Genomic DNA, 25,712 nt, shown 5'->3' with positions numbered 1-25,712 from the left:
CCAACGAGTGATTTCCTTCCGATGACGATACCTTCTCTATACTTGCCTTGCGTGGGACGTGTTATTGCGACAGACATTCTCTTCCTTTCATTCCATTCCCTTCCTTCCCTCTTGTCGCATTTCTCTGTTTCGTCCCCTTTTTCTCTCTCCTTTCTCCCATTTCCCTCTTCTTCTCTTCTATTTCATCTTTTCTGTCTTTATTCTCTTTCCCTTCCTTCCCTCCCTTTCTCAAGTCGCATTCTTTTTTTCATCCCCTTTTTCTCTCTTTCTTTCCTCCTTTCTCTCCCATTTCCTTCCTCTTCTTCTCCTCTTCTATTCTATCTTTTCCATCTTTAATCCTGTACCTCTTTCTCTCTTTATTCTCTTTTCCTTCCTTCCCTCTTGTCGCATTCCTCTGTTTCATCCCTTTTTTTATTTTTTATTTACACAGACACTTGGTTACATCAGGGCCTAGTACCTATAACATTACATTATATGGCGGCACTAGTTTGTAGGCTAAAGGGAACATAGTTGGTATCCCCTATCTTAAAGCCTAACCTGTTCACAAATTGTTCAGCCACTGGTTCACAAACAGTTTATATTGTTGCCGGTGTGTGAACTGCTGAGGCAGCTGACCGGACGCAAGGAGACGGTTCCATATATGCACGTAAGTGTTTATAAACTGTCTCTGGTAGTGAGTCGTCCGGCATCGCTGCACCACCAGAGCCGTGGGTGCCGCCTCCGCTGACCGGGTGTTGGCTGTCACCTCCCTGGCGCAGCGTCCTCAGGTGCTCCACTCCTCCTGCTGTATTTTGTACAGTGGTGAGGCCGCCACGTCTCGCCGGTGTTGGAGGGTCTGCAGTAGGTGCTCCGGCGGTCGATCCGTGATGATCCTCCACGCCCTCTCCTGGATCTTGTCGAGGAGCGCGAGATGGGTACTGGCAGCTCCCCACGTTAGGCACGAATACTCAAGGAGGATCGGATTTGTGCCTTGTATAAGACCTCGCGCCCTCGACTGTCCATCAGCCAGGAGATTCTGCGTAGGGACGTCAGCTTCCGTGAGGCTGCCTTGCCAGCTGCTGGATGTGCGTGCGGAAGGTCAGCCTGGAGTCATATGTGAGGCCCAGCACCTCCACTTCCTCACGTGGCGTCAGCTTGAGTCCTCAAATTCAAGCTGGAGATCCACAGGTGTCCTGGACACTACCAGCAGCTGAGTTTTGCTGGGGCAAACTTAACTTGCCACTTACTCCCAATCTGCAATTCGCCGGAGTGTGGCTCTTAGTTGGCGTGCTGCCTGGGCCTCTCCTCCTGGCTCTATTTTGTGAGTCAAAGTGATGTCATCGGCGAACGCTTTTACACTAGGAACAAGATGGAGGAGGTCATTTATGTATATGTTCCATAGAAGTGGCCCTGTGGCACGCCGGCGTGGATCCGTTGTGGGGAGGACTTGTGCCCATTCAGGACCACTTGAAGGTGGCGTTCCTCTAAGTAATTTTCCATCAGGCACAGAAGCTTTCCCTCCAATCCGGCTGCTCTCATTTTTTCTACCTCAATGTCTAGTGCCAGAGCAGCAGTGGCTCTTCCTTGGTCCAGCTGTGAACTCCATTCGTTGGATAGTAGTAGGTGGAGATCGGCTGCTGACCGGTTTTTCCTGAAGCCGAACTGCCTGGCACTCAACAGATAGTGCCTATCCAGGTGTCTAGTGATCCGCTCAGCCACTATTCCCTCCAACACTTTTGCCACTGCTGATAGGAGGGACACCGGCTCAGTTCCTCACGTCCGTTCGGTCGTTCTTCTTGTGCACAGGAACAACATGGCTAGTCTTCCACTTCTGCGGCCAGGTGGAGGTATGAAGGCATTGGTTGAACATCTTGGAGAGGGAAGAGCGAGTTCGCACACTGACGCAGGAGGCGGGGGCTGATATTGTCCGGGCCAACAGCCTTATCTGCGTCTAAGGCCTTCAGTGCCCGATACACCTCCACCTCCGTTGTTGAGAGGCTTGTCAACTTTTCTTTTGTAACTGAAGGGAGAGTCGGTGGCTCTTTTTCTGGGTGAGGGACGGTCATTTTGGCAGCAAAAGTCTTGGCAAACAACTCTACTTTTTCTTTATTGTTCAGTGCCATGGTGCCATCCTCTCTTCTCAAGGTCGGAACTGTGCCCTCTTGCACCTCACCTTGATGTTTCTTAACCAGGTGCCAGTACTGCTTGCTCCCTACCTGGCCTCCATTTTTTTTTTGTGGCAGTCACCCAATGGTCCGTCTTGCATTGGGCTGCTGCCTCCCTGTGCCTCCTCTTGTTGAAGGCAGTTGTGTTTGGCGTCTGATGCTGCACGCTCTCTCTCTCTCTCTCTTTCCTCCTTTCCCTTTCCACTTCCCTCTTCTTCTTTTCTATTCCATCTTTTCCATCTTTAATCCTGTACTTCTTTCTCTCTTTATTCTTTTTCCCTTCCTTCCTCCCCTTATGTTGCATTCCTCTGTTTCGTCCCCTTTTTTCTCTCTTTCCTTCTTTCCTTCCTATCCAATTTATCTGTTTTATCCCTTTTATCTCTTTACTTCTATTCCTCTTCCTCTCTTTATTCTTTTTTCCCTTCCTTCCCTTCCTTCCTTCCTCTTGTCCCATTCCTCTCATCCGCCCTTTCTTCTCTTTCCTCCTTCTAATTTATCTTTTTTTTTTCTCTTTACTCAAATGCCTTTTTCTTTCTCTCTGCTCTTCTTCCTTTCCTTCCTTCGCTCATTTCCTCCTGTCTTATTTCTTCCTTCTGTTATTTTTCCTTTTTCCCCCATTCATTCCTCTTCTATTTCACTGTTTCATCTTTTTCTTTAGCCTTCCTCAAATAATTATAGATTTCACATAATTATTGTTGGTGTGACAGTCTTCCTTCCCTTCCTTTCCTTCCTTCCTTCTCTCCTATCCTTCGCTTTACTCCCTCGCTTTCCTCTCCTTCCCTTCTCTCTTACTTTGCTGTTCCGTCTATCCTCTCTTTTTCCTCGCATGCTTGTAGTCTTCATGGAGGACTACCCCGTCTCCTCCTTATTTCTCCTCCTCCTGCTTTCCTCCTTTCTTTCACCTATTCTTTCTCAGTCTATCAAAACAGCGAGTAGTCTAACCCCTTTCCACTCTTTTTACTCCTTTCCTTTCTCTTTATTCTCCTCATGTGTTCCTTACTTTAAATATTTTCACTATTATCATACTCAACTTATCCTCTCCTTCCTTCCTCCTCCCTCCATCCCTTGTTTTTTATGCTTCTAATTTTCCTAAGTACATAAAACAATACTGCTCCGGCTGTTTAAAATCCTCCCAAAATTTGTTGCGCTCTTAATTTTCTTTGTATCTTCCTAAATTCCGTTTCTTGTGGGTTAATTATACTTTTCATGGCTTGTGGCTTGTTAGATTCCCCTTCTGTTCATTTAATTATTTTTTTTATAACTTGTAGCTTGTGAATTTCCGCGTCTGATTAGTTAATTTAATCTATCATGGCTTCTTGCTCGTTAATTTTCGCTTCTGATCAATTAATTATTTTCTATGATGACTCTTAGGTTGTTAATTTCCGCCTCTGATGAGTTAATTACATTCGTGTCATGCAATACTATATACTTAAAGACCTTCGTTTTCCCAGTATGTCTTTCCCGTGAGAACCTTGCCACATGATTTATCTTCTATTAATGGATATCAGAACAGCCATGTATTGCGGCTTTCTCTGTTGCAAGGTTTTGGGGGCTTTTAAAGTAAACTGGGTGACCCTCCGCCTCCTCCCTCCCTTTCCCTTACCTGTCCTTCGTTTACCTGTCCTCCACCCTCCTCACCCCGTCACACCCCTTTCCTATACCCATTTTCTCTACGGTTACCATCTGTCATGTGTATCATAAGGCAATAACAAGTGTACGGAAATATAGTGTAATTTAATGTAAGGTAATGTTAAGCAAAATACAGCAAGGTTGGGGTGAAGTCAACAAAGGTACCTTCATTATTTTGAGACTATATGTATACTGTTATATGTATGTGTATATCTCAATAAACGTATCATATCTAATCAAATCAAATCTCTGACGGGGCAAGGGTGATGCTGCGTCTTAATCATCTTCAACACAGTATTTCTCATGTTGCCAATCATTATTTTGGTCTCTGCCGTTATACTTGCATTGCCTGGATATCCTCTGGTTGTTGTATTGTTCATGTAGAAAAAAAAATATAGTGTTTCTTATACTTACTCTTTGTTTTGTTTTGTTTTGTTTTGGCCGTTTCCTGCATTGCCTAGATTTCCTCTGATTGTTATATAGTTCATGTAGGAAAAAAATATAGTGTTTCTTAATCTTATACTTACTTATTTTTGTTTGTTTGTTTTGGCCGTTCTCTGCATTACCTGAATTTCCTCTGGTTGGTAGTTCATGTAAAAAAATGTATAGCGTTTCTTAATCTCATACTTACTTATTTTTGTTTTATGTTTTGGCCGTTCTCTGCATTGCCTAAATTTCCTCTGGTTGGTAGTTCATGTAAAAAAATGTATAGTGTTTCTTTTATATCATTGTTTATCTCTCATCCACGTTTTTAAGTCTTTTATTACTCAAATGTGTTTCTTCCCACGTTGTTTTGTTTGTGTTATTACTACTAAAGTGTTTGTCCCCACATTGTTTACAGTCTATACTCTAATGTTTTCGTTTTTGTTTTTTTACTTCCTTGTTTTATTAATCTCTAATCCACATTGTTTTTAAAGTCTTTGGTATAAGTTATGTTTCTTACAGTTTATGGCTTTTCTTTTCCATCTCTTCGTCCGTTCCTTATTCCAACATTTTTCCCTCACTTCTACTGTATACACCAGTGGTAGTAGTAGTAGTAGTAGTAGTAGTAGTAGTAGTAGTAGTAGTAGTATCAACATATGTTTCTTACAGTTAATGGCTTTTCCCTTCCGTCTCTTTGTCCCTTCCTTCCTCTACCTTTCTTCCCTTGCTTCTACCGTATACACCATTATCATTATTACAAACTTATGTTTCCTACAGTCAATGGCTTTTCCCTTCCGTCTCTTCATCCCCCCTTCTACCTTTCTTCCTTCTACTGTTTGCACCATTACTAAAGCATCATCTACAAAAAAGAAAAAGGAAAAAAAAAAGTGATTCCATGCTCCAGTTTCAAGGCCAATATTTTCATCTCCTGGTGTTTTCATTTTTTTTTTTTTATGTAACTAGTTTATATAATTGCGTGTCGATCTTATTTCCCTGCTCGGTAACACTCGTGACTTGCATTTCTTGTTCCAATCCTCTTTCGTAAGTGTGGGTGTGTCTCTGTTTATAGTAAGTGCTAACTACATCCATTCTCTCTTTGTTCGTTTCATATTATTTTGTCTTTTTCTCTTGGTATTTCTCTTTTATTCTCTTCCGACCCTTCCCCTTGAGATTTTTTTTATTTTTTTACAACAGAGGGAGACAGTTCAAGGGCGTAAAAAACAACAAAAAAAAAATAATGAAAAAAAAAGCCCGCTACTTACTGCTCCTGAATAGAGTAGAGAGGAATGGCCAAAAAGATAAATCAATTTCGGGAGGAGAGGTGTTCTGATACCCTCCCCTTGATTGGTTTTGTCTCCGCTTAGATTAGCAACTACATTCATTATTTGCGAGTATTTCATATTTTATCGTTTCTGTTAGTCCTATTTTATGCAGTTCCGATCCTCCTTAATGTTGGTTTTGTTTCCGTTTATACAACCAACTGCATCCGTTATTTGTGAGTGTATTTCATGTTATTTTGTTATATCTGTTTGTGCTTCTCTTTTAGTTAATTTTTCTCCGTATATATTGGCAATTGCATCTGTTATTTGCGAGTGTATTTAGTGTTATTTTGTCATATCTGTTAGTGCTTCTCTTTTAGTTGAATCAAAAGTTTTACCTGTCTATTGTTGAGTTTAATGGTTTTTCTCTTCTGTTTCTTTTCCTCGTCGTTTCCTTTCTCTACCTTCCTTCCTTCCCGTTTATCCTGTCTCTATATTATACTCTTTCTCTCCCTCTCTCTTTTCCCTCTTTTCTCTCCTACTCCTCCTCTCTCTGTCCCTCACTTTCCTCCTCTCTCTCCACATCTTTCCCTTTCCTTCCTTCCCACATTTCTCTTCATTTCCTTCCTGTCTCTTCCTTCCTTTCCTCCTTTCTCTTCCTTTATTTTCTTCCTTTCCCTCCTTTTTCTCCCTCCTTTCTCTCATGTCCCTCCCTTACCTTCCTTCCTCTTTTCCTCTCATTTCCCTTCCTCCTTCCCTCCCCTCCCTTTTCTTATTTCCCTTCCTCTCCCTTCTTTCTCTCATACCATTTCCCTTCCTCATTTCCCTCCCTTCCCTCTCTCTCTCTCCCACATTCATTATTTTTTTTCTTCTAAGTATTGCGCGCCACTTATACAGCCACGCATAACACCTGCTAATTCACACCACCTCCACCACCACCACCACCACCACCAGGTCTCAAGTGAAAGCATTGTGACTTCTCTTTCTCTCTTTCCTCACACCGGTAAATTCTGTTCTGTCTTTATCGCCTTTGTGGTCACTTTGATCATATGGTGCGGCTGAATGTGTAGAAGGGGGGAGTGTGCGTATGCGTGTGTGTTGGGAGGGGGGGTGGTTGTTAGGAGGGGGAGAGGGGGGGGAGATGATGATGGGGGGAAGATCTGATAATGCGCGTGTGTATTTTCCTCCATTTATTTTCTGCAGGTTTGTCAGGTACCAAGTGATGTTTATAGAAAGGGAAAAAAAAAACTCCCACCACCTGTTGTTGCTTACGAGATAACCACCGCCGCCGCCGCCACCACCACCACAGCCGCCGCCACCACCACCACAGCCGCCGCCACCACCACCACAGCCGCCGCCACCAATGTTCCCGTCTCAAAGCGTCTCCTCCATGGCATATTCAGTATTCACCCCAACATAATATTCTCTTTAAGCCCTAAATAGCTTGACCGTAGTAATAAATGCATCTAGCTATCAATATATATAGGTCTAATCTACATCATTTCTGACCCAAGAAATGTCTTGATAAGGACTGGCGGTGGACGAGGAGAAAATATTTGTCAGTTGTGTGATGAGTGCAGATACTTAAAGCACCTTCAACAGGAGGTTAGGTAAACTATTCTAGAAATGACAGTCCGCCAGTTCCAGCGAAGGCTTACAGATCAGACATCGGTAGGAGTTTCTTCTTGAACCGAGTCATCCACCTCTGCAACAACCTTCCTGCTGAAGTATTATGGGTAAAAGATAAACTTCTAAAAAGCGCATTCCCCGTAACGTCGTTGCGTCAGGAGTGAATTGAAAGGTCCCGCACGTTCAGATAACAAGTGCTGTCATCTGTGTCATAGGTCATAGGTCATTGACATGCTCATCGAACTACAGAAGAAGCCAACCGACTTTCTGTTGCTTGCTCTTCCAAGTCTCCATGCTTCCTCCTGAAAGTTTATCAGTACCTCACGTCTGAAGGTGTTCAATTCATCGACGCCTCAGTAACGCTCAACCTGCCTCCTTCCTTCCTTCTGTATTCCGTGTCATGGACTGTGTGGAACTTGTCAGACAGATACTGTTATGTATTCGGGGTCCCTCCTAGTTTATGCACATGATTAATAAAGCAAATAATGGTAACCTACGTGTGATGTGTATATATTTTTTACCTGCATTGAGCTTATCGTAAAAAGTATATGATGGCCGTAAAAAGCCGTATAAAATGTAGAATGATGTATGTATAGATGTTACAAGATGAATTTGTGGGCAGTAAGTCTATTAGTCTGTTTGTATATGTTTATCTGTCTTCAGAGAGAGAGAGAGAGAGAGAGAGAGAGAGAGAGAGAGAGAGAGAGAGAGAGAGAGAGAGAGAGAGAGACTATATATATTCACTTATTTCTGTTTTATGTCAGTCTATTTATGTATGTGTGTATGTAATTATTATCTTTCTGCCTATCTATCAGTGTAACTATTTATTTCCATCTATGTATCTACCTCTATCTCTATCTGTTTCTCTATCACTCAGTTAATCAATCACTCGGTCTGTCTATCTTTTTATAGATGTTTATAGATGTTTATAGATTTATCTCCATCTATCTCTTTTAGCTGTATCTGTCTGTCTATATATCTCTATCTGTCTAATATTATCTATCTATTTATGGATGGAATATCACATACACACATGTTCACCTTAGTCGCCGTGTTACCTGTTACCGGCGCTCCTTTTCACAGGTTCGGCTGAAGGGAAAGTGTGTTTTATCTCCTCCCAGAATTATTGAGGTTCTTTGTTCGTGTTCGCCTGTATTGGTGGTGTTCCCAGTGGGTTGTCGTGTTCGGGAAAGGGGCCGTGAGGAAGAAATTCACCCCCCCTTTCCCCCTTTGACACACACACACACACACACACACACACACACACACACACAAGGCAAGATGTGTGTGTGTGTGTGTGTGTGTGTGTGTGAATGTTCCGAAAATCATAGTTCCCATTGTGTTTTGGTTTTAAAAATATATAAAAAAGTATTCAATATATTTGGAATGAGTCTGCAAATGCGGCAATGATATTAATATGAAAGTTGATTTAACCATAAAATTGATTAATATATTTGTTGGAGCAATGATCAATAGGTAACGGAAGGAACTTTGAACAATTACATTAAAATGATATTAGTAAGAAAGTTAATAACCATAAAATTGATTAATATATTTGTTGGAGCAATGATGAGTACCCAACGGAAGGAACTTTGAACAATCACATTAAAATAGCTATTGTGTTTGTCTCGTTCACTAAAATTCACACATAAAATTAATTGTTTCGAAATTTGGCAAACAGCCGCTCTAAAAGTAAAAAAAAAAAAAAAAAATAAAAAATAAGGGACATTTACTAAAGCTGCGCGTGTCCTCGGTGCTCATCTCCGTCGCTTTGATCCTTGAGCCCAGTGTTGCCAGATGGTGCAAAGGAAATTTCAGTAGATTATTCCGAGAAAATTCATTAGGTAGGTAAAAATTCGGCAAACGCACTCTAATATATATGTCGTGGTTCTTGTGATATATGTTATGTAGATAAAATTCAGTTAAAAAGCATTATATCAGTATTTTTTTTATAACTGGTGAAAATTTGGAAAAGCAATATACAAATTATTCATGAGATTGGTAAGTTATTTCTGAGATTCATCAAAATTTCAGTAAATCTCATGATATTTTGATAGATCTGGCAACACAGGAGAACACATTATCCCGGGACACAGCCAACGTTGCCAGATTGTCGTACTCAGCCTCTCATGTTTGCCGATTTCCGACCCAAAAGCTGCCTCCTTCACCCCAATAACTGCCTTCATATATAGTTATCTTTAATATGGTTAATTACTGATGTTTCTTGGCAATTGTTATGGGTCAGAAACCGGTAAATACGATGCTCTTGAGTACGATAATCTGGCAACAGTGAATTCCCGGGACACAGCGGAGCGACAGCAGCCTCCATATCATCCAATCCATTAGTTCAGACGATGGTGTGGTAATGACAACCCACATTCAACTTCATCTTCGACCTCTCCCATGGCTTCTTGTTGACGTCGTCGGGGCGCCATGCAGGGAAACCGCGACCACCCCCACCCCATCCCTCCGCGGCTTTTTCGATACCCTACGCCCCTGTCCACCTAGTAGTGAATGGGTACCAGGTATTAATCGGGGGTTGTGTCCCGTCTCCTGAGATCTGTTCCCTTCTCCTATAATTCCTTCCCCTTCTGTCTCTCTCCGGCATATGACCATAGATGTTGCGCCGACTAAACGAAACTTTCCAACTTTCCCCATCCTCCCTTTCCTCCACCGTACTCCTGGGACTCGGCGAAGCTCATTCCTGTCCATTCAGTGACCCATAAAGTAGGCATGATTACAACGATCCATAAACCCAGAAACTAAAATAAATTAAAAAGCAAAAAGATACTGAATTTCATCTCATTCCAACGTTATCTTTTCCTTTTCCTGCGACTATGATACAAATATGACCCATAATCTCAAACACTTGGGGACTCACACACCCTAAGTTGATAAGGCTTTCGCAAAAGTTGTATTACTATTTCCATGGGTAGTTTTATGAGCCTAGTTATAGTCTGACAAGGCTTCTGCATCATGAACCCAGCTCTTCCTTCGACTCTGATACAAACATGACCCATAATCTCAAACACTTGGGGACTCACACACCCACATTTGATAAGGCTTTCGTATAGGTTATGTTAGCATTTCCGTGGGTAGTTTCAATAGCCTAGTAATGGTCTAACAGGGCCTCTGCATCATGAACTCGGCTTTTTCTTCAACTCTGATACATATAAACCCCATAATCTCAACCCACATTTAATAAGGATTTCGTATAGGTTGTGTTAGCATTTCCATGGGTAGTTTCAATAGCCTAGTAATAGTCTGACAGGGCCTCTGCATCATGAACTCAGCTTTTTCTGCAACTCTGATACATATAAACCCCATAATCTCAACCCACATTTAATAAGGATTTCGTATAGGTTGTGTTACTATTTACATGGGTAGTTTCAATAGCCTAGTAATGGTCTAACAGGGCCTCTGCATCATGAACTCAGCTTTTTATGCAACTCTGATACATATAAACCCCATATTCTTAACCCACATTTAATAAGGCTTTCATATAGGTTGTGTTAGCATTTACATGGGTAGTTTCAATAGCCTAGTAATAGTCTAACAGGGCCTCTGCATCATGAACTCGGCTTTTTCTGCAACTCTGATACATATAAACCCCATAATCTCAACCCACATTTAATAAGGATTTCGTATAGGTTGTGTTAGCATTTCCATGGGTAGTTTCAATAGCCTAGTAATAGTCTGACAGGGCCTCTGCATCATGAACTCAGCTTTTCCTGTGACTCGGATACAAAAAAAGACCCATATTCTGAAGTGCCTCGGATTTCACACACCCACATCTGATAAAGCTTTCGCTGAAGTTGTATCATTATTTCCATGGCTACTTTTAAGAGGCTAGTGATAGTTTGACGAAGTATCTGCACCATTAACTTAAAAAAAAAATTATGAGAACCCGACTAATCTCCTTTGTGGAATCTGATAATATTTGTTGTGGAAACCGAAACTGCCGGCAGGATGCAGCTTCGGCCCCTTCTTTCCTTTAGGCTAAGATATAACACTTTCTCTTGTTCTATAATAACTCGCCCACCAGAGAGAATGCACGTTGCAATTAAAATCCACTTTCAACATCAACGCATTACAACTTGCTGATATAATTACCGAAAAGTTAATGAGGAAACCACAACCCGCTTCATGCTGTCACAATAAGCGAGTTGGTGGTAAAAGAAAACAACGGAGGTATTGCCGGAGGGTGGTCATTGCGTCATTAGACATTCATAAGGTTTAACATCCAATAATTTCATAGCATTCAGAAGCGATTTTCAGTTCGATTAGACATCCAGTAATTTAGTAAGTGAAGAGTCTCAGTTCCATAAGACATCCAGAAATATCAGTGTTTAGAAACGAGTTACATTTCAATAAGACATCCAGTAATTTGAAAGCTAAAAAGTGTTTCAATCTATTTCGTCATTCAGTATTTTCACAGATGATGTTTAGAAGCGAGTTTTATTATATTAAATCATTCAGTTTCATTGTGTTTAGGAGCGAGTTTTATTATATTAAATCATTCAGTTTCATAGTGTTTGGGAGCGAGTTTTATTATATTAAATCATTCAGTTTCACAGTGTTTAGAAGCGAGTTTTATTATATTAAATCATTCAGTTTCACAGTGTTTAAGAGCGAGTTTTATTATATTAAATCATTCAGTTTCATTGTGTTTAGGAGCGAGTTTTATTATATTAAATCATTCAGTTTCACAGTGTTTAGGAGCGAGTTTTATTATATTAAATCATTCAGTTTCACAGTGTTTAGGAGCGAGTTTTATTATATTAAATCATTCAGTTTCATTGTGTTTGGGAGCGAGTTTTATTATATTAAATCATTCAGTTTCATTGTGTTTGGGAGCGAGTTTTATTATATTAAATCATTCAGTTTCATTGTGTTTAGGAGCGAGTTTTATTATATTAAATCATTCAGTTTCATTGTGTTTAGGAGCGAGTTTTATTATATTAAATCATTCAGTTTCATTGTGTTTAGGAGCGAGTTTTATTATATTAAATCATTCAGTTTCATTGTGTTTAGGAGCGAGTTTTATTATATTAAATCATTCAGTTTCATTGTGTTTAGGAGCGAGTTTTATTATATTAAATCATTCAGTTTCATAGTGTTTAGAAGCGAGTTTTATTATATTAAATCATTCAGTTTCATAGTGTTTAGGAGCGAGTTTTATTATATTAAATCATTCAGTTTCATAGTGTTTAGAAGCGAGTTTTATTATATTAAATCATTCAGTTTCATAGTGTTTAGAAGCGAGTTTTATTATATTAAATCATTCAGTTTCATAGTGTTTAGGAGCGAGTTTTATTATATTAAATCATTCAGTTTCATAGTGTTTAGGAGCGAGTTTCATTATATTAAATCATTCAGTTTCATAGTGTTTAGAAGCGAGTTTTATTATATTAAATCATTCAGTTTCATAGTGTTTAGGAGCGAGTTTTATTATATTAAATCATTCAGTTTCATAGTGTTTAGAAGCGAGTTTTATTATATTAAATCATTCAGTTTCACAGTGTTTGGGAGCGAGTTTTATTATATTAAATCATTCAGTTTCATAGTGTTTAGAAGCGAGTTTTATTATATTAAATCATTCAGTTTCATAGTGTTTGGGAGCGAGTTTTATTATATTAAATCATTCAGTTTCATTGTGTTTAGGAGCGAGTTTTATTATATTAAATCATTCAGTTTCATTGTGTTTAGGAGCGAGTTTTATTATATTAAATCATTCAGTTTCATTGTGTTTAGAAGCGAGTTTTATTATATTAAATCATTCAGTTTCATTGTGTTTAGAAGCGAGTTTTATTATATTAAATCATTCAGTTTCATTGTGTTTAGAAGCGAGTTTTATTATATTAAATCATTCAGTTTCATTGTGTTTAGGAGCGAGTTTTATTATATTAAATCATTCAGTTTCATTGTGTTTAGGAGCGAGTTTTATTATATTAAATCATTCAGTTTCATTGTGTTTAGGAGCGAGTTTTATTATATTAAATCATTCAGTTTCATAGTGTTTGGGAGCGAGTTTTATTATATTAAATCATTCAGTTTCATAGTGTTTGGGAGCGAGTTTTATTATATTAAATCATTCAGTTTCATAGTGTTTGGGAGCGAGTTTTATTATATTAAATCATTCAGTTTCATAGTGTTTGGGAGCGAGTTTTATTATATTAAATCATTCAGTTTCATAGTGTTTGGGAGCGAGTTTTATTATATTAAATCATTCAGTTTCATAGTGTTTGGGAGCGAGTTTTATTATATTAAATCATTCAGTTTCATAGTGTTTAGAAGCGAGTTTTATTATATTAAATCATTCAGTTTCATAGTGTTTGGGAGCGAGTTTTATTATATTAAATCATTCAGTTTCATAGTGTTTGGGAGCGAGTTTTATTATATTAAATCATTCAGTTTCATAGTGTTTAGGAGCGAGTTTTATTATATTAAATCATTCAGTTTCATAGTGTTTGGGAGCGAGTTTTATTATATTAAATCATTCAGTTTCATAGTGTTTAGGAGCGAGTTTTATTATATTAAATCATTCAGTTTCATTGTGTTTGGGAGCGAGTTTTATTATATTAAATCATTCAGTTTCATAGTGTTTAGGAGCGAGTTTTATTATATTAAATCATTCAGTTTCATTGTGTTTGGGAGCGAGTTTTATTATATTAAATCATTCAGTTTCATTGTGTTTGGGAGCGAGTTTTATTATATTAAATCATTCAGTTTCATAGTGTTTAGGAGCGAGTTTTATTATATTAAATCATTCAGTTTCATTGTGTTTGGGAGCGAGTTTTGGTTCAGACATCTAATAATTTCAAAGATATATAGTGTATCGAAACACGTTTTCTCTTCACCAGCTTCTCACTGATTCTACTCTCTGCTTCGCCAGACTGAGCAAAGCATTATTGAATTACGTTTGATTTCAAGACTGCGTTAAGTTCTCGTTATTTTTATTCTATATGTGCTCGACCTTGTGTTTATTGCTGTCAGATCTGTTTTCTCCTCCTCCTCCTCCTACTCCTCATGTTGTCGCCTCTGCTGCTACAGGATGTGATGCAAACTTCCGAGTCAACTATTTACGTTTATTCAACAATAAATACAATAATAACAAGATCGTGACTTACCTAAGACAACATCTATACCTCTCCGGTCTCGCCTAACCTACCTAACCTAACGCGATATGTAACACTTTCTCTCTCTCTCTCTCTCTCTCTCTCTCTCTCTCTCTCTCTCTCTCTCTCTCTCTCTCTCTCTCAACAAGGACGCCTCAAGCATGTCACGAACGCCCAGCAGCGACGGGAATCTGCTGACGGAGTGACTGATGCGGCGAGTGAGACTGCTTGGCTGAGGGGGGAACGGTGTGTGTGTGTGTGTGTGGGGGGGGGGGCGAGGCTGGAGCAAGAGGGAAAGCGCTGGCGGCCTTTCCCTCCCTCAGCTCATGACACTAACGGCGGGGCTGTGCGAGTAGGGATCAAACCTCTTCTTCAGCGTCCCCCAGAATCCGGCCGTCTGGTGAGGCCCCTTCCCGACGCTGGCCCTTACCCGCGGCACGTACAGCGGCGGCGTGGACGACGTCGAGGAGTCACTGGCCAGCGCGAGAGGCGTCCGACGTAACCTGACGCGGCCCCGGTACATCACGACCACCAGGATGGCCAGGAACACACACATGGCCACGCCGCCCAGCACGGAGGCGGCCATGATCGCGCTCTTCGTCATGTTGAGGGACGTGTTCGGGTCCGGCCGGTCGTAGCGGTAGTCGTCGAAGGTGTTGCGGTGGTAGTCGTCCTTGGTGTACCTTGGGGCGTGCTTTTCCGGCTCCTCGGTGGCGGCCTCGGGGTGGGCGGATGGGACGTACGGGGTGGTGGATGGTGCTTGGTAGGCTGGCCGGAGCGTCGGTCGTGTGCTGGTTTTGTGTCTGTTGGTGATGATGTGGCGACCCATCCCTCCGTCCTGCACGCCCGAGGGGATATACGGGCGCGGCCTGAACCTCTCCGGCGTCCTGCGGGGTATGTAAGGCTTGAGGGACACTGGGTTAGGAGGCGAGGATGAAGGGCTTGGAGTAGTGGACGAGGATGAGGCACTTGGGTCTTCATCGGCCATTGTTTTGTTCCCTGAGCCTGAGGATACGTCGTCGTCACTGCTGTCGTCGCTGGTGTTGTCGCTGTTATTGTCGTCATCGGCGGCCATCGTGAAGAGAGAACCGAGATCGTGCAACATGTCCGAAGCGCTGATTCCTTTGTCCCGCATGACTGAAGCGATGTCCAGCTTTATGGGAACAGGAGCTTCATCTTTAACCTTACCATCCCCCTCTTGGTCCTTTTCCCCTATCTCTCCTTTTTCTCCTTCTCCACTTCCCTCCTCCCCTTCCTCACTGCTTTCCTTAGTCACAGATTCTTTGCTCTCCGTCTGCGGTATCGAGAACTGTGGTCTTCCTCCTGGGCGGAAGCCGAATATCTTAGGAGGAAGGGAAGGTCTGGTTGTCGTGGTTGTTGTTGTGGTTGTAGTAGTGGTGGTTGTGGTGGTAGCCGGTGTAGTGGTTGTTGTGGTCGACGGCCTCCAGGTGGGTCGAGAAGTAAGCCAGTAAGGTATAATACTGACTTTCTTTCCTTCCTCCTCTCCATTTTCCTCTTCTTCCTCCGTGGGTTCTGTAGTTCCACCCTTTTCCTCCTCCTTGGACTCCTCACCGTCCTCATCCACCTTCAGGATAGCGATAAGGGAGTCCAAGTTGCCCTTCGCCTTCCTGAACTGCGCCTGCGTGAGTCTCTTCTCCTGGACCTTCGTAGTGAAGTCCTTGAGGGTGAGACCGTGGGTTTTCAAGGCCACCAGGAACTGCGGGAGCCCCAGACTCAGCCCCTGCAGGATCTCGGACAGGCTAATGGCGGTACCCTTCCCTCCGCCCACTGACTTTGTGCCGCCGCCTAGTTGTCGCGCTCGGGGCCGGGTAGTTGTCGGGGTGGTGGGTCTTTCTGTTGTTGTTGTTGTTGTTGTTGTTGTTTCAGGAGGTGTTGTTGTTGTTGGAGTTGTAGTGGTGGTGGTGGTGCTTGTGGTTGTGGTGGTAGAGGTTGTGGAGGGTCTTGGTGTTGTTGTGGTCGTGGTGGTTGTCGGTGGGGCTGGTGTAGTAGTAGTTGTGGTGGTTTGGGGTGTGGGAGTAGTGGATGAGGTGGTAGGTGGTGGTTGTGTCGTGGCTGGTCTCTCGTCTGGGCTTTCTCCTGGAGGCGTTGTGTCTGTGTTGGTCATGAGTGTTGTGCTGCTTGTGTCTGTGGTTAATGGAAACACAGAATTTATCGTTGTATCATCTGACGGCTTGCTTATGGTGGAGGCGAGCAGTGTTGCCAGCGAGGGTGAGGTAGATGTTAGCGTCGGTGTAGTAGGCGGCGACGCAGTGCTCCTGGGAGCTCCTCCAGCTGTTGCTTCCAAGACGGCAGGCGAGGGAGGGGAGTGCGGGCCGTCCCTCCCCTTCTGCTGCCGCTGCTCCTCCTGCTGCTCGGGGTCGTCGTAATATATATCCAGGAACTCGTCGTAGAGCTTGTCGTAGTAGTCCGGATTGTAGTCCTTCGGGGTCGTATCAATGAGATCTTCAAATGGCTCCCGGCTGTTCAACACCTCCCCGGTCCCTGTCAATGGCCCTGATGATGGATAGTCGACTTCAGGGTTCGAAGAGTAGATGAGGTCTTCTGGAGGTTCTTGACTGTTCAACGTCTCCCCAGTCCCTGTCGACGACCCTGAAGATGGATAGTCGACTTCAGGGTTCGCTGAGTAGATGGTATCGTCAAGAGGCTCTCGGCTGCTCAACGTCTCCCCAGTCCCTGTCAACGACCCAGAAGATGAATAGTCGCCATCAGAGTTCGAAGAGTAGATGGTACCGTCCTCTTGGCTACTCAACGCCTTCCCAGTCTCTGTCAGTGTTCCTGAAGATGGATAGTCGTCATCAGGGTTCGAAGAGTAGATGGTACCGTCAAGCGACTCTTGGCTACTCAACGTCTCCCCAGTCCCTGTCAATGTCCCTGAAGACGGATAGTCGTCATCAGGGTTCGAAGAGTAGGTGAGGTCTTCAAGAGGTTCTCGACTGTTCAACACCTCTCCAATCCCTGGTGAAGGTGAATAGTCGACCTCAGGATTCGAAGAGTAGATGAGGTCTTCTGGAGGTTTCCGGCTGTTCGACGCCTCTCCAGTCTCTGCCGACGTTCCTGAAGGTGAGCCGTCGACTTCAGGGTTCGCAAAGTCGAGAGAGTCCTTTGGCAGCGTCGGATCTTCACCGTCGTTGGGCAGGGCGGGTCGAGGAGCACTTCCCTCACCCTCCGACCCTTCAGCCTCATGTCCTCCGGTCGAGGGGAGAACGTCGAGGGTGTGGTGGAAGGCAGCGTCCGCATTGCTAGTCTCAGAGGGATTTCCTGGACCCTCACCGACCGGAGTTCCGTCAGTCACTTCGCCTTCACTCTGGCCGTCGAAACTTGCGTCGGCTGCGTCTCCATCTCCCTCCGGATGACTTCCCTCCAGGATCGCCGCAAGGTTACCCGGCTGTAAGAAGGGTTTAGAGGCGTCTTGATCTCGGTGAGGTGTGGGGTGTCTACCTTCCTCAGACTCGAACCCATGACTGCCCGGGTACTGAGAGGGGAGTCTCGGAGGTAACTTGGGAGTAAAGTCGTCTTCTGGGCGATGGGAGGGTAAGCTCGGAGGGAACTGGGGTGTATATTTGCCATCCGAGTGGTGGGACGGCGAACTAGGAGGAAAGTGAGGAGTGTGTTTGTTTCCCGGGTGATGAGAGGGCAGACTAGGAGGAAATTGTGGCGTGTGTTTGTTTTCTGGATGCCGGAAGGGTAAACTAGGAGGGAACTGGGGTGTGTATTTGTCGTTCTGCTGAGGGGGCGAGCTCGGAGGGAAGTGATATTTGTTTTCAGGTTGATGAGAGGGCAACCTTGGAGGAAACTGCGGAGTGTAGGTGTCTCCCGGACCATCGTTGTGTGTCTCTGTTTGAGGGAACGTGTCGTGGAAGGAGTCAGGGTAAGGTAATGTGTCTAGCGTCGTGTCCGGCAGCAGTTGTTCGCCGTGGCCGAAGGGCGCGGCTCCGGTGGCGTCAGGCTGTCCCTGTGTCTCGTGAGGTAAAAAGTATGAGGTGTCTTGCTCCTGGGAATGGTCCAGGAATGTGTCTGTGTCCTGGGAGCTGTCCCGGTAGTTATAAGAATCCCGACCGCCGGGAGGGAGCTGCGAGAAGCCCCAGTTGCCGAATGTCTGGCCCGTGGAAGGGTGGTTAGGCGCGGGATTGCTGCCGAAGTGATGAAACTTGATGTGGGAGTGGTAGCCCTCGCCGCGCACCTCGCTTTCGAAGGGGTACGTGCCCTTGAAGGGACTCTGGCGCAGGCTGTACTTGGGCGGCCGGTGCGCGGGGGGCGGCGTGGTCCTGCGGAACACAGTCATCTCAGAAGGTTCCCACGAGAGCCGGGGTGATATTTCTCAGTAATTTTTTAACAGAGGCACGTGCGATACACAAAATGAGAGAAGGGCTTACCTGGAGGAGGTGTGCCAGGGCAGGTTAGGGCGGGGTTCACCCGGGCGAGCCCAGGGCTGCGCCAGCCACTGCGATCGGCCGCCTCCCTGTCGGGAAAGAAAACATGTGAAGGAAAATTGCTAGGATAAGATATCATTTCCTGAGTGCATGAGAGCAACCCAGAAACCTTCTTTCTGTTGTGGTGGGGAGAGGCCGCCAGAGGAGATGAATTTTAGTTTTGCAGTTATATATGCACCCACGAGCAGCAGTCTGCAGGCTTTTGCTTCTCGTTTTTTATAGCTCTTGTTTTGTCTTACTGTAATAACTACCCATAACAACTCGCTGAGGGATTCTAACACGTCCTACTAATAACTAATAAGTCGACCCTCAAAGCGGAGTGTCACCGCCCCCCCAGTGTCGCCACGACCCCCTGCACCCACCTGTTGGCGGCGGCCCTCGCGGAACACGTGCCGCTTGTGGCTCTCCGCCGCCTCCTGGTCAGGCCAGTCATCGATCGCTCCTTCTTCAGAGGAGGCTGCTGGGGACGTGGCCGCGTGGTCCTGGGGCGCCGCCCACACCCTTCGGCTGTCGACCAGCAGCAGCCCCGCCACCAACACCCTCACCGCCACGCACATGACGGAGCACCAGCGAGCGGCCTGCAGCTACATGCCCGCCGCGGCCCTCACCTGCAGGGGGGAAGGCAAGACCAGGGTTAAAAAAAAAAACTGGGCAAGACATGAGACGCGGCCTGTGCCTTAAGCCACGACACACACACACACACACACACACACACACACACACACACACACACACACACACACACACACACACACACACACACACACCTGACGTGACACAGTTCAGTTAGTCTATGGGGGTCGATGGACCGTGGACACTGCCGGCGCTGAGAGAAAGCTGTGTGGTACATAATCCAATCCACTAATAGGTTCCGCTTTACCGAAGACCGACAAGGAAGGCGGGAGGAATAGGTACACGATGGAAGGCGAGATGAGAACACGAGGTAGAAAGATAAAGAAGAGAAAACAAAGTAGCCGCAAAACTTCAATTGTATGGAAAGAAAGGAACACTAAACAGGAAATGAAAAGATTATATCCGTGGGAGACGTAAAAGCAATGGAAATAGAAAGGCCAAATAGAAAGAGAAAAGTCATCCATCTCTCAGGCACACAAAAAATAAGTGAAGCTAAAAAGGTAAAGAGAAAGAAGAACAAAAAATAACCGTCACCTCTCAAACATTGACAGTGAAAGAAGAGGGAGAGAAAGAAAATGTGCGAAGAAGAGGACGAAAAAAAAAAAAAACTCTTATCATCCCTGAACGACGAAAGAAAAGGAGAGAAAGAAAGTGAACGATAAAGAAGGAGGAAAAAAAAAGTAAAACAAAAACTCGTGTCATCCCTGAGCTGTGTTGAAAAGAAAAGGAGAGAGAGAGAAAGAAAGCAGGAACGAAAAAAATACACACACACACACACACACACACACACATACACACTGGCAGAGAGACGGACGCTGACGAAGGGCATTGTGAAGGCAAAACACACACAAAAAGACAACAAACAGCTTAGTGCCATTAAAGTCCCCTGGAGCTATGGACACGGACTGGCTAGGGTGGCTGGTGACGAGGGTGGTGGTGGTGGAGGGGTGAGATAGTGGGGATGAGGGTGGTGGTTGTTTTGAGGTGGGGATGATGAGGATGAGGGTAGGGTGAGGTGTGATGAGGATAGGGTGAGGAAGAATGGTGATCAAGGAGAGGGTGAGACAGTAGTGGAGAGGGTGTATAAGGCAATAGTGATGAGGGTGGTGATCAGGGGGGTGGGTGGGGGTAAGGGTCAGTGATGGTGAGTGTGGTGGCTAGCGGGGGTGGTTAAGGATATGGTGATCAGGGAGGTGTAGTGGGGTGTGGGGAGAGGGTGGTGGCTAGCGGGGGTGGTTAAGGATATGGTGATCAGGGAAGTGTAGTGGGGTGTGGGGAGAGTGTGGTGGTCAGTGGGGGGTCGTGAGCTGGGGGGCGAGGGGATGAGGGGGGCTGGGTCTGGCTGGCTGGCTGTCCGTGTGTTCCGTGTGGCTGAACAAGTGTGTAAACAGAACACTCTCACGCGTGCACTCTCTCGCTTCCTCCTCATAGTTGTCTGTCTGTCTCTCCAGCGGCTCTGTACTTTCATTCTGCCTTCCCTCCCTCATTAAACTGGTGATGGTGATGATGGTGGTGCTAATAGTGATGGTGAAGATGATGTTTCTGTCTGTTGAGAGTCTTTCACCATTTCTTCCTCTTCTTCCTCGTCCTCCTCCTCCTCCTCCTCCTCCTCCTCCTTTTTTTTTTTCTTTTGCTTCTTCCTGCCTCCTTTTTTTGCCTTTTTCTTCTTGTTGATATTATTATTGTTGTTGTTCTTGTTGTTGTTCTTGTTGTTGTTTTTATTATTATTATTATTATTATTATTATTATTATTATTATTATTATTCCTGCCTCTTTTTCTTCTCTTCATGTTCTTTTTTACTTTTATTTTATTTTTTTTTTCGTCTTCTTTTTTTTTCTTCTTCTCCTCCTCCTCCTCCTCCTCCTCCACCTCCTCCTCCTCCTCCTCCTCCTTTTCCTCGTTCTTCCTTTTCTTCCAGTTTCATCCTCCTTTCCCAGTTCTATTTCCTTTCTTTTATTTCATTCTCGTTTTTCTTCCTCCTCTTCCTCCTCCTCCTCCTCCTCCTCCTGCATGGGAAAATCAGGTTTCAGTGTCGTCTTCAAGGTTTCTTTTCCTCTCCCTCCTCCCCCCAACCAAACACAGAGGAGGCTGGTCGGAAGCTGATGGACAGAAGAAGAAGAAGAAGAAGAAGCCGCAGACTGCTTCCAAATTCCTCGGCGTCACGTGACAATAAGGTAAGGGAAGTGTGTCGCCTCTCTCCTTTTGTTTATGAGCTGCGGGTTTATTCGTCTATTGATCTACTTATTTATTATTATCATTTAGGCGTTATTAGTTATTTTCAAGCTGCTTCTTTTTCTTTGTGTGTTGTGTTGGGTAGTGTTGAGCTCCTCGTAATGTGTGTACTTATGTATAGTGATGGCGTGTAGTGATCTTCGTATTGTGTATTGCTAGAGATGATGATGGTAAGGCATCTTTTTCGTTTCCTTTTTGATGTTGAGGTGATGCTGCTGCCCTTCTTCATTCATCTATGGGGCTGTACTCATCATCATAATCATCCTTCCTTCTCCTCGTCATCATCATCATCCTTCGTTTTCCTCCTCCTCGTCATCATCATCATCATCCTTCTTTCTCCTCCTTATCATCATCCTCATCTTTCATTCTTGTCCTCCACATCATCATCATCGTCATCATCATCCTTCATTCCTGTCCCCCTCCTCCTCCTCATCCTCATCCTTCATTCCTGTTCCCGCGTTCTCATCCTTCATTCCTGTCCCCGCGTCTTCATCATCATCCTCATCATTCCCCTCATACTCCTCATCATCATCCTTCATTCCTGTCCCCGCGTCTTCATCATCATCCTCATCATTCCCCTCCTCCTCCTCATCCTCATCCTTCATTCCTGTCCCCGCGTTCTCATCCTTCATTCCTGTCCCCGCGTCTTCATCATCATCCTCATCATTCCCCTCCTCCTCCTCCTCATCATCATCCTCATCCCTCTTTCTCCTCCTTCTTCTGGCATGGAGGGTGCAATACTCCCTCAAACAACAGAATCCCTCCTCCTTTTTTCCTTTTATTTACAGTGTTCAACCACGTCAGCGTATGTATTTGATCTTTTAATGTTTTGTTTTTTGTTTTTCTCACTCACATTACTAAATCCTAACGCATATTCTTGTTCCGAAATGAAGAGCAACACACAGACACGCCCCGTATTATTATTATTATTTTTTTTTTTTATACACAAGAAGTGTCACCATATTTTGCTATTTTTTTTACTCCGCCCTTCTCTTTCTCATATTCAGATTACTAAACCCAAACACATCTTTTTTTTTTCTATTCACTGCAACACACAGACGCCCCCCGTTTTTTTTTTTTTTTTTTTTCCAATGCAACACAGCATTGTTGTTGTTGTTGTTGTTGTTTTTTGGTTTTGTCTTTCACTGCAACACACACAGCCTTCCCCCTGTTTGTTTTGTTTGGTTGGTTTTCACTGCAACACACAGGCCCCCCTACCCCCCCCCCTTTTTTTTTCCAACATACATAGACCCTCCCCCTTCCCCGTTTTTTCGACTGCAACGCACAGCACTAACCCCCTTCCCCCCGTTGTTGTTTTCACTGCAACACACACAGGACCCCCATCCCCCGCTTGTTGGTTTTTCTTTCTACAGAGGAAGTGTCACTATCAATTGCCTTTCATTTTTTTTACTTCTTCTGTATTTTCGTCTTTATTCAGAGGAAAACTCACTATATATCGTCTTTTTTTTATTTCCCCGTATATTTTCCTTTATTCAGAGGAAGTGTCAATATTTTATTTTCATTTTCTTACCTCCTCCCGTATTTTCTTTTCTTTTAAGTTTCGATATCTTTTTTTTTTTCTTTATCCAATTAAATCATTATTCAGTTCCGCGTGTTCCTTCTTTATCCGCAAAAAAAAAAAAATCTTTGCTTCTTTGTTACTTTTTTCTCTTTTTTTTCTTTACTTTGTTTCTTTTTTCATCCATCGCCTTTGACTTTTTTTTCTTAACTAATCCCTATTTTTCTTAACTAATCCCGTATTTCTCTTTACTAATCCCGTATTTTTCTTAACTAATCCCGTATTTTTCTTAACTAATCCCGTATTTTTCTTAACTAATCCCGTATTTTTCTTAACTAATCCCGTATTTTTCTTAACTAATCCCGTATTTTTCTTAACTAATCCCGTATTTTTCTTAACTCATCCCGTATTTTCATTTTCATGCAGAGAAAGTGTCACCACCTCTTCTTGCCTTATGTTCTGCCACGGTCCGTCAGTCAAGGGCAACGTGACTCGCCTCTACATGTTTCTTCTTTATTCAGGGAAAGTGTCACTATATCTTACCTGTTCGAACTTCTCTTGTATTCACTTTTCTATATTCAAAGCAGTGCCGCCATCTCTCCTTATACTCTTCTGTTGTTCGTTATCCAAGGGCAACACTACTTTTGTCTCTGTGCATCTTCTTTATAGACAAACTCATTATCTCTCCCTGTGCTCCTTTCTAATAACTTCATCTCTTATCGTTTTCTTGATTCTGAGAAAGAGTCGATATCTCTCCCAATGCTCTTTTTATGTTGTTGTTTTTATCCAGTAGTATCACTAGTCTGCTTTGTATGTCATTGTTCACAAAAACGCTCATATTCCTTTTTAATTCTGATCTTCTTTATTCTGAGAGTGTCGATATCTCTCTTCATGTTCTTTCATGGTTCTTTATTCAATTGTTTCTTTTTTCTCCTCTATTTTTCTCTATGTTCTTTTCCAATTCATCTCTTACCGGTTTCTTTATTATGAGTGAGTGTTGGTATCTTTTTTTCTTGGTTCTTTCATGCACTTTATCCAACTGCATTTCTACTCTGCTCCGTATGATCCGTCTTTACCTTCCTCACTAACAAATAAACTCATCATCTTCCTCCATGTTCCTTCCTAATTCATCTCCTATTGTCTTCTTTATTCTGAGAAAGTGACGATATCTGTTTTCGTGGCCTCTTTGTCTTATTTATCTTATTTCATCACTATTCTCTTCTGTGTTTCTTCATTATCCCTAGAAACTCATAATAATCATTCATTTCCTCTTTTGTAATTCATATCCTACTGTCTTCTCTATCTTCTTTACTCAGAGAAACTTTCGATATCTGTTTCCGTGGCCTTCTGTTGTTCTTTATCCATCTTGCTTTGTGTTTATCTCTTTATCCAAGGTAGATGTCATTCTATTCTTCCTTTCTACTTCATCTTACTGTCTTCTTTATCTTTACTCTGAGAAACTTTCAATATCTGTTTCCGTGGCCTTCTGTTGTTCTTTATCCATCTTGCTTTGTGTTTTTCTCATTATCCAAAGTGTCATTCAAGGTTTCTAAAAAGACTCCTCGGTGTCATCTAATCGTGTGTCGTTTGTTGAGGATGTGCGCGCGAGTCCGTAATTGCTGCAGAGATTCCCGCCTTTTAACGTAAGTGTTTCCAACGGCGCACACTCTCAGCAGCCTCCACTTTACAATCGTTTAACGGCGACTCGTGCCTCTTATGACGGCTTGTTGTGACACTTAACGAGGCATATAATTCACGAGATCACTGTAATACTCTTCTTCCTGCTCCTCCTCCTCTTCTTCACCTCCTCCTCCTCCTCCTCCTTTATCCACTCTCCAATCCGCCTTCATACCCTCTCATTTTCCCCACTCATCTCTTCCGCGTCATTCTGTTATAAGTGTTTTCTCATCTGTAGTAATGTGTTTTTGTGTGTGTGTGTGTGTGTGTGTGTGTGTGTGTGTTGCTTGCGTGCGTGTTAAGTGACGCAGGAAGGGAAAGGAGGAGGAGGAGGAGGAGCGACAGGAAGGAAGGAAGAGATGGATGGAGAAAAAACGAGAGAAAGTGAGGGAAGACAAGTGCTAATGGGAGAAAGGCTTGCGAAAAATGGTACCGGGTAGGAGGAGGAAGAGAGAGGAGAAAACCGTATAGCCTACCTTACCTTACGGATGAATATATTGCTAGGTGAGAGTGTGTGCAGCAGGGCGAAAAGGATGAAAGGAGTTAATGAGAGAAAGGATGCGAAGAAGATACCGGGTCGACGGGTTGAGAGAAAACTGTATAGCCTGCCTTAAGGATGAATATATTAGGAGTGCGAAAAAGACTGTAGGCGGGTAAAAAAAGAAAGGAAAGTAGGCGCTAATGGAAGAAAGGGTTACGAAAAAAAGGGTACCGGGAAGAAAGGAAGGAGTAAACTGTAGCCTACTTTAAGGACGAGAGAGATATATTAGAAGTGCGAAAGAGACTGTAGGAGAGTAAAAGAGAAATGGAAGTAGGAGTTAATGAAAGTGAAGGTTACGAAAAAAAAGGTACCGGGCAGAAAGGAAGGAGTAAACTGTAGCCTACTTTAAGGACGAGAGAGATATATTAGAAGTGCGAAAGAGACTGTAGGAGAGTAAAAGAGAAAGGGAAGTAGGAGTTAATGAAAGTGAAGGTTACGAAAAAAAAGGTACCGGGC

The 25,712-nt window shown here is 43.5% G+C and overlaps 1 protein-coding gene across 1 annotated transcript in view; it reads right to left on the bottom strand.

The window, feature by feature from the left end:
* Nucleotides 1-14,471: 14,471 nt before the first annotated feature.
* The window catches only part of LOC127009540 (mucin-12-like), a 50,973-nt gene continuing 39,732 nt past the window's right edge, over nt 14,472-25,712 (bottom strand). The window contains exons 2-4 of the mRNA XM_050882714.1: nt 19,016-19,261; nt 18,597-18,682; nt 14,472-18,488 (exon numbers count right to left, since the gene is read on the bottom strand). Of these exons, the coding sequence (XP_050738671.1) occupies nt 14,522-18,488; nt 18,597-18,682; nt 19,016-19,210 (4,248 nt within the window). The 5' untranslated portion in view covers nt 19,211-19,261 and the 3' untranslated portion in view covers nt 14,472-14,521. The remainder of the gene's footprint in view (nt 18,489-18,596; nt 18,683-19,015; nt 19,262-25,712) is intronic.

The sequence above is a fragment of the Eriocheir sinensis genome, chromosome 41 (assembly GCF_024679095.1).
Source record: "Eriocheir sinensis breed Jianghai 21 chromosome 41, ASM2467909v1, whole genome shotgun sequence".
Classification (NCBI taxonomy): Eukaryota; Metazoa; Arthropoda; class Malacostraca; order Decapoda; family Varunidae; genus Eriocheir; species Eriocheir sinensis.
The sequence above is the reverse complement of the archived record's forward strand: the minus strand, read 5'-3'. Positions and strand labels throughout refer to the sequence as shown.